This window comes from Triticum dicoccoides, chromosome 7A (assembly GCF_002162155.2).
Source record: "Triticum dicoccoides isolate Atlit2015 ecotype Zavitan chromosome 7A, WEW_v2.0, whole genome shotgun sequence".
In the NCBI taxonomy this organism is placed as follows: domain Eukaryota; kingdom Viridiplantae; phylum Streptophyta; class Magnoliopsida; order Poales; family Poaceae; genus Triticum; species Triticum dicoccoides.
In genome coordinates this window covers 602,113,125-602,122,208 of record NC_041392.1, presented here as the reverse complement: position 1 = coordinate 602,122,208, position 9,084 = coordinate 602,113,125, and the positions used below count along the sequence as shown (strand labels likewise).

At 47.3% G+C, this 9,084-nt stretch overlaps 2 protein-coding genes across 2 annotated transcripts; one reads left to right on the top strand and one right to left on the bottom strand.

Annotated features, from left to right (window-relative positions):
- The first annotated feature begins 635 nt into the window (after positions 1–635).
- On the top strand, positions 636–4,721 carry LOC119331587 (pentatricopeptide repeat-containing protein CRP1, chloroplastic-like). The gene is made up of 7 exons (XM_037604750.1): positions 636–1,825; positions 2,651–2,803; positions 2,913–2,984; positions 3,287–3,389; positions 3,468–3,581; positions 4,048–4,297; positions 4,388–4,721. The coding sequence occupies exons 1-5, from the start codon at positions 698–700 to the stop codon at positions 3,473–3,475; spliced, it is 1,464 nt and encodes a 487-aa protein (XP_037460647.1). The 5' UTR covers positions 636–697; the 3' UTR covers positions 3,476–3,581; positions 4,048–4,297; positions 4,388–4,721.
- Positions 4,722–4,873: 152 nt separating this feature from the next.
- On the bottom strand, positions 4,874–6,163 carry LOC119331588 (translation initiation factor IF-2-like). Its single transcript, XM_037604751.1, has one exon. The coding sequence runs from the start codon at positions 5,964–5,966 to the stop codon at positions 5,118–5,120; it is 849 nt and encodes a 282-aa protein (XP_037460648.1). The 5' UTR covers positions 5,967–6,163; the 3' UTR covers positions 4,874–5,117.
- Positions 6,164–9,084: the final 2,921 nt, after the last annotated feature.

The following is a 9,084-nucleotide window of genomic DNA, read 5'->3' as shown; positions in this document are numbered from 1 at the left end:
CCACTAAATGTAGTACTTTATGGTTCACTCTGCTAGTTTCATCAACAATGGTCAATAGGTGGACTGGTTAGCCTGACCCATATGCTAGCAGCATGTCTCTAGTTTGAATCCGAGCTCGCGCGACGCATTGTTTTTGCGATTTTTTTTCGCCAGACAGCTTGGTTTGTTCAACTCAAAATGGGCCGTCCCAGTCGGCGCGCCCTGTGCGAAGGGAGGTCTGTTTGCCGCATAATGCGGTGGCTAGGAGCTCCCAGGGAGCGTAACGCATATGCTAGTAAACTAGATTTTTTGGAGTATAAGAAAAGGTCTCAAGACTTCTTTTTTTTTGCGGGGGAAAGGTCTCAAAACTTTGAGGCTGATAGCATAGCTAAATTTGCTTGGTCTTTAGATGTTGGAAGGCATGTGTGGTTTCTTCAATCACATGAAATTGCAACGATTCCTTTGAACTAGCTTGAATGAAGAATCGTTATACAGCCTCAAAAATAAAAAGATGGCGTGTCTGGGTGGGCCGTGCTGTGCCTGGCACGTATAGCCCAGGTCGGGCCGTGCCGGCCCATTTGGCTAGGTTGTGTTTGGAATATTCCCGGTCCATTACTCTTCTCCCATTTCTCAAGAAAAAACACTCGTCTCCCCGGTCGGCTCCAAGCCTCCAACCCAACCACAGCGGGAGCGAGCACACGCGCGCGCTCCAATATCCATGGATGCCTGCTGCCTCGTCCGCCGGCATCTTCACCCACCGCTGCAGCTTCCGCCCCTCCAGCGTCTGACTCTAGGACGCCGCGGCTTCACCATCGCCGTCGCCTGCTGCTCGACCGCGCCGGACCACCACCGGGAGCGGCCGTGGGAGTCCTACGACCGCTCCATCCAGCCCCACGCGGGGTCCGACCTCGCCCGCTCGCTCCAACTCCTCGCGGACATGCAGGCCGCCGGGATGCGCCCCAGCGCCGCCGCCTACGCGCGCCTCATCCGTGCGCTGGCCCGCGCCGGCCGCGCGCTCGAGGCGGAGGCGCTCCTCCTCGAGATGCGCCACCTCGGGCTCCGCCCGGACGCCGCGCACTACAACGCGCTCCTCGAGGGCCTCCTCGCTCGGGCGCACCTCCGCCTCGCCGACCGCCTCCTCCTCCAGATGGCCGACGACGGGGTCGCGCGGGACCGGCGCACCTACACGCTCCTGCTGGACGCCTACGCCCGCGCCGGCCGCCTCGAGGACTCGTGGTGGGTCCTCGGCGAGATGAAGCGCCGGGGGATCCGGCTGGGCACCGCCGGGTACAGCACGCTGGTGCGGCTTTACAGGGACAGCGGCATGTGGAAGAAGGCCACCGACCTCATCATGGAGATGCAGGAGCTCGGGGTGGAGCTCGACGTCAAGATTTACAACGGCTTGATCGATACGTTCGGCAAGTACGGGCAGCTCGCCGACGCGCGCAGGGTGTTTGAGAAAATGCGTGGGGAGGGGATCAAGCCGGACATCGCTACGTGGAACGCTTTGATTCGATGGCACTGTCGGGTTGGGAACATGAAGCGTGCCCTGCGATTCCTTGCTGCTATGCAGGAGGAAGGGATGTACCCGGACCCGAAGATCTTCATTACGATCATCAGCAGGCTGGGGGAGCAAGGGAAGTGGGATGAGCTCAAAGAGCTGTTTGATAAAATGAGGAATCGAGGGTTCAAGGAGAGTGGTGCAATATATGCAGTTTTGGTTGACATTTACGGTCAGTATGGCCACTCTCGCGATGCCCAGGAATGTGTAGCTGCTCTTAAAGCTGAAAACCTGCAGCTTTCTCCTAGTATCTTCTGCGTCCTGGCGAACGCTTATGCTCAACAGGTTAGTGCCACTGGAAATGGAGCAAACCAATTTCATAGTGGAATGATATGTTCTTTAATATCTCCCAGTGCATGCTAAGATTTCCTGTCAAAACAATGATGTTAAGTCTCCAGAAGAATTAATAACACAAACCGTAGTTCTGGTCCTAGAATAGTGATCGGCTATAAATAATTCACTGGAAGTCCAACTTTTTTCTGCTTAAATCGGTTACATCAAACAATAAGATTGCCATGGCAAATAATTACATCTGTTGGGTAGATTTTGTATTTTGTGTTATGCAGAAACATAAGTGAGCCGACTTGCAACTTCTTTTTTGCCATGTGGTACATTAGCTTATCCAAAACAGTATGCCCCAAGAGCGAGTAGTTTGGCATTACTTGCTACTATATGGTTGTAATAGTATAAAAATCTTGAAATATAGCCATTGTAGTTGTTTTCTCCTTCAAAAGAAGCTTAATTAGTACCGTTAACATCAATATATATCTGCCTCTTAGCACTTGAAACTCTGAAAGTTACATCGAGAAATTACAGTACCATTACAGGCAACTATATTTGCTAGGTAGATTTTGCATTTTGTGTTACCTTGAGCTGATTTACATGAACTATTTTCCATCTAATTTAGCGATTTAGCTGATTCAGGGTTGCCTGTGAGTGAGTACTTTGGCATAGCTTGCTACTGTGCATGAATAATTATTTTGACTGAAACTTTGCATGAATATTGAGTTTTGTCAGTTTAGTCGCCTTTTCGCTGATCTCAAAACCATCAGTTCCTGTCTGTCCTTTTCTTCTTGTGCACATCATATTGCTTTGGCTTTCCCATTTCAGGGTTTGTGTGAACAAACTGTAAGTGTTCTTCAATTGATGGAGGAAGAAGGAATTGAACCAAATCTCGTTATGTTGAATTTGTTAATCAATGCTTTTAGTACGGCTGGAAGGCACTTGGAGGCACTAGCTGTATTTCAGCATATCAAGGACAGTGTATGTACTTTCTCCTGAATGAGAATGCTGTTATTTTTTTGGTTCTTGTTTGGGTGCCATGATTTTACTTTCTTCGCACTCTCTCTTACCATGGCTTATTCTTTCTCAGGGTATGAGCCCAGATGTTGTCACTTACACTACTCTAATGAAGGCTTTCATGAGAGTAAAAAGATATGAGAAGGTCCGCCTGCTGTATTTGTAGTTTTGATTACTTCAGTTGCTTAAATATCCATATGCTTTGTTGCCGACAGAAAACCTTGGTAAAAACAATGGGATTTTTTCAGCTATTAACTCTTAACTATAGAAGAGTTCTTTTTGGGTGACATGCAATTGCAACTCTCTCCTTAGCTAATGAAGATTTAATTTTCTTGATACGGTGCCAATTATGATTATATATACTATTGAGATTTTGAACCATTAGAGAAATCTACGTGCCTGGATAATTTGACGAGCTTGAAATAGTTTTCTCATTTTCTTGAACAGGTTTCAGAAGTATATAGTGAAATGGAGCGTGCTGGCTGTACCCCAGATAGAAAAGCTAGGGAAATGTTGCATGATGCGTCTGTTACACTGGAACAAATGGGATGTAAGTGTTTCATTTGCACTTTTGCAGCTGTTTTCTTGTGGTTTTCAAGGATGTATTGGTTGACGCATGCTTTGCCAGATTATTGAAATTGGAACCCCAGCAGCTCTGAAGTGGCTCTTATGTTAATGTCTATAACTACAAGAACCCCTACTTTGCTAGCACATGCTTGATGGATCTCTTGTAAAGTAAAATGTAAGTGCGCTGATTGTATTTACTCTGAAATTTGCATATAAATGGTTCTCCGGCTCTCCTAATCTCGTAACACTTATGATGTCCTTTCGCATGAAGTTGCCCCTTTATATATTTTTTATTTTCTTATATAAGTTTTTTGGGGGAATAGTTTGGATTGCTTACCACATGTGTCACGTGGTTATTTTCTTATCAGTTTTGCTAAAGCACATCTAGATATGCTGAATGAGATGAAAACAACTTAAATAGTACCTTGATTAGGACAAGGAAGGTTAGGCCTCAACTTAATATTATCTTCCAAATTGAGGAGCTCCTGCGCTCCTGATTTCTTTGAATTGAAACAAAAAGTGTTCGAACGGCTTCAACTTCTATGAAGTATAATAAGTGTTGTGCAGATGTTCATTTATCACCTACCCATTTCATATTTGAAGGTATGGTTCTCACACTTTGGCCCTTTTTAAAATGGCAGAACATGAGACAGCAATTACTTTTCACACAGAAAGGTTCTAGTCCACGTGCTGTGTTTCGTGGAATCTGGAGAATCTCCCTCTGGCATTTTCTCCAATGGAGGTCGTTTGTTGTGGAGTAATAATGGGGCCAGCAATCACAAGATTCAGAACAACCGTGATTCTTCCTCAGTTTTAGTTAGACTGGAGCTCTGAGGTCGAGCATAAGTTCAAATCATCCGGCGCCTGCATATTTCTGGCTCCACAATGCAGGTATGCAAACAAACAAACAGCCCATCGCTATTACCTTCATTTACGACGTAGGATCACCTGATATGTGCTTGCCTTTGTACTGGAGTTCAGATTTCATAGTCGAGGAAACAGTTAAAGGAGACTTTCGGGGATCTGGACAGGAAAAAGATGGTGAAGTGTATCATAAGTTTGAAATTCCATTCGTTGCCCTCTTCCTGAACCACACTGCATCGTGGTTTTCAGAATATTAGGTGTACTGAGCTTTGACTTGTATATCATCAGGATAGCTTATGAAAACAATCATCTTTGGAAGTAGACAACTCAGATGATTCTCTGTAACCATTTTCATAGGGCTACTTTTTTTTGTCTTCACTTTACATTCCCTCTGCCTCCGCCAATAGGCTGTGAACTCGAAATAGGATCAAATAATTAGGTTAAGTGTCACTGTCCCTGTGTTTGTCTGTGTGCCGCAATCTCTAGTATTATTCTCTCGCCCAACTTGTATTTGTACTGAATTTACTAATAGGCAGATTATATCTTTGTCAAGTTCTGTACCTTGGTGCATGTAATGGTGGTTATGGTTTGTGATTTTAGACATAACTCGTAGTAAGAATATAAGAAACAAGAACAGAAGATCCAACATTTCCATACACCTCTCTTCGTCTAAAACAGCAGAATTTATATCCCTCTTTCTGAAGTCCAACTCATATATAGCTAGTACTACTATGCATTGCAACCTAAACATCTTCATATATATAGTTTGTGTGTCCAAGCCAGGGAAATTTTCCGAAAAGATGAAGCAGAAGCTTTGGAACACAAGGAAAGCAGAGCAGAAATCTCTTCACTTGAGCTCGTCGTCGTCGTCGTCGATGTCGCTGAGCAGGTCGTCAATGGCGTCCGTGTGCGTCATGCGCGCGGAGGCCTGCTTGACCCACCGCGCCATCTTGGCCGTCTCCCTGCTGACCTTGACCTGCTCCTCGAGCGCCTTCTTGAGCTTGCGCTGCTGCTCCTTGAGCTCCGTGACCATCCTCCTGTTCTCGTCGCCCCACTCGCCGGCGTCGATGCCGAGGACGTCGTCGCCCGGCGCTCCTCCGACGCGGTCCTTCCTGCTCCTCGCCGCCGGGGCCCTCTGCGGGGCCTTCTTGGGCGAGAAGGGGAAGCAGCACGCCTGGCGCGGCGGCGGCGGCGACAGGGAGCCGTCCTCGTCCCTGCCCCTGTTCCGCTCCCTCAGCGTCGGCCGGCCGCGCCCTGCCCCGAAGAGCCGCTCCATGTCCTCCTCCTCCTCGCCATCTTCTCGGACCGCGGGGACGCTCTTCTTAGGAGGATCAGACTGCGGCTGCGGCGGAGGGCTCTGCTCCTTTTGCTGGCTCGCCGGGGCGACCGGAGCGGGGGAGAGAGGGTCCGCGTGCGGTTGCGGGAGCGGGTCGGCGGGAGGATCGTCGCGGCGCTGCGGCGGCGCGGTGGCGCTCCGGCCCAGTGTCTTGGCGGGCGGCGCGGGGGCGGTGGGGAGGGACTTGAGCTTGCGGAAGCGGGACTCGAGGCTGGACGGGAGCGCCGAGTCGTCGAGGCCGGCTAGGTGCGCGGTGTTGAGCCTGGCGATCTGCTCCAGCGCGACCAGGTCGGCCGCCTCCGCGAGGATGGCGTCCACCGCCGACATCCCGCCGCCGCCAGCTCCCTTGGAGTACGCCATGGCCGGACCCGACGGCGCCGCGAGGTGGGGATCAGGAGTTCAGGACTGAGCTCTCCAGGAGTGTGAAAGAAAAAGAGTGTGGGGCGCGGCCGGTTTGGGCGTGGGCGCGGCCGGTCAGTGTCCGGGCCGGAGAACTTGGTGGGCGAGGGAGGAGGAGGGGGCGCGGAGCCGTTTTGTCACGTCCGGCGCGTGGTGGAGCCCCGGACCACCTTTCCCCGCTCCGCTCCACCTCGGATGCCTCTGGGGGCTTTTGACCGTTGTGTGCCCCGGGCTGTCTACGCGCTGGCTGCGTGGAAAGGCGCGCCACCGCCTTCTCCGCCACCGGCAGGGCGCGCTGCTCCGGCGGCCGTGGAGACTCGGTCGGTCTCGTCGCGTGACCCGGCGCCAGCACTCCGGCTTATATGGGCACGATCAGAAGGTCCTTTCCTCGTTCCAAAAAAGAAACTGTTCTTTCCTGTTCAGCGAAGATGAAAATTGGCAGGCTCTCGATACATGCATGGACACATTGATCCACCGTTTCCATGCAATGAAGAGCGAATCAGGCTGCAATTCATCGCGAATTACTGCGCAGGGATTCGGGGCTTCGGGCACGTTTTTATGGGGAAAACATACGTGCTGTTGTTTTTTTTTTGAGTTGGAACATGATCGACATTTGAGAGGACATTTACAACTTTCATATTCATATAAGCCCCCTTTTCAAAGAAGAGAGAAGAGATAATGAGGGGAGAAGGAAAAGTGGGCTTGTGATGAGGTCTAAGCCTCTCTTTTTTTTGCGAATAATGAGGTCTAAGGCTGAGTTGGCGCCGTAGACACGTCCGGACTCCCCTATTCTCCCATTAATTTCGGACAAACTAGAAAATTTTCGAGGTCCGAGTATATATGTGGACATTTGAGGGTTAACGTTGGAGGTAGCGAATAGCGTTGGAGATGCCCTTACACAACGACTTGGTAAATGTGTTTGTGGTAAGGTGAGAGCGGACCTATGACAGTGTCTGACATGCATCAATTCTCTTGTTCAGTCTGTCTGATCTGGACAAATAAGAACAAAGTAGGGGATGTCCTTGAAGATGCCATTAGATTCTACTCATCTTTATAGAACACGTTTCTTCTACTCGACCGAATTTGTCTAGATGGTGCTTGTGGGAAAAAAAAGACATCCGGTTGTATTTTATTTATTTTTATATAAAAGAGCCCTTCTCCCTCCGTTTTCATTTACTTGAAACCTTTTTTCTTTACAAAAGCTAGAGCTAAGACAAAAGAAAAACAGAGTTCAGATGGGAAGGCTAAAGCTCAGCTAAGGGACTACTCCCTCCGTCCGCGAATAAGTGTACTTCTAGTTTTTGTCTTAAGTCAAAGTTTTAAAATTTTGACCAACTATATACAAAAGAGTCATAACATATACTCCCTCCGTCCGGGTTTATTAGGCCTCTCAGCATCACAAGCATGTCCCCTTTTATAAGGCCCCGCTTTGAAAAGGTGCATGCATGCAACCATTTCATTGGTTGCATTGAAAGCCATTGTTGTTGGTGTCATGGCTGGAAAATTAATACACTTCATGCATGCTTTTTCATTGGCTGTATGCATGTGAGAGAGTGCATTGGAAGTGGAATGAAAAAATTAATATGGGCAAATTACTACTATGTATCTTGGTCTAAGAGAAGTTGTCTTTAGGCCTAATAAACCCGGACGGAGGGAGTATGACATCAAATTTTGGTACATTATGAAAGTATATTTCAAAATAGATCTAGTGATATTAATTTAGTGTCATAAATGCTAATACTTTTCTCTATAAAGTTGGTCAAAGTTTTAAAACTTTGACCTAAGACAAAAGATTAGAAGTACACTTATTCGCAGACGGAGGGAGTACATCCAAATCGAAGTTTAGACAAGCTTAAATGAACCATATCTTACAAGTTCATAGGACAAGAGGTGAAGTTCTTCGGGAAGGAGGAAAGCAGCATGTGTGAGACTTGTATGAGATCTCACATTAGGTGACATCATGTGATCAACCAAAAAAACATATTTTGACATTTAAAAAAATCTGAAATTATTTCACAACATTCATGTGGGGGTATGTCTACAACTTTGAAAAAACCAGCTCCAAACTCGATGTACATTTGGAGATTCAAAAAGACAAATTCGAATGTGAATAGTGGCATCTTTGAGTGAATAGTACTTTGACACTATTCACGTCCAATTTTTTTCTTTTTTGTTTCTATTAATGTAGGTCAAATTAGGAGTTGAAACTTTTTTAGGTTGAACATCAACCATTGATGTTTATCTAACATTTTTTTAGAATGTTTGAACATGTAGATTAAAAAAAATCGATCTCATTGATCTCACCTAATGTGAGATTTCCCACAAGTCTCCCCCAAAGCACTCCTGGTGCTAGATTCAAACTGAGGATCGACATAGCCTCAGTACACCTGGTCTTCACCCTTGCATCGCCTTGAACATCTCACTAGCAATTTGCTCTATTAGTCTTGTTCCCCACTTCAATACCATTGGATTTTCCTGCTTTAGCTACAATATTGATCAAGCATTAATCTAGTAACGAAGCATAGCTATCAATGCAGCGGGATCATTAATTGTTTTGCATGTGAAGCATATATCATTTCTACTCTTCCAAATTGTTCGGAACAACAACAACAATTCCAATAGAAACCAAAGGTGTAGATTTTTCTTTGGAAAGCTCTTGACCATGGGCCCAAAGCATTGTTTCAAATCATGAGGTACAAATTTAAAATTAGAAGTATGTTACAGCAAACACCAAAATAACATAGCTATTGAACAAGTAAATAACATATGATCTACTCATTAATCTTTGCCAGAAAAGGGCAGGCCTTGCTACCAATCCAAACCCTCCTTAACCAATACATGGTCCACTTGGCAGTGGCACGATGAACGATGATAGTGGCGCGACAGTCAGTGGTGCTGCTAAGAGGGCGGGCAGCGTGGGTGGTGGTGTGCGAACGTCGGTGACATGCGGTGGCAGCAGCGGTGGTGCGGCGCGCGATGGTGCACTGAGAGAAGGCCGAGAGAGGACTGGATTTTCGGTGACTACCAATAAGGGAGAATGGGAGCTGCTAGACTTGTTTTTTGACCCAACTTCCCCGTT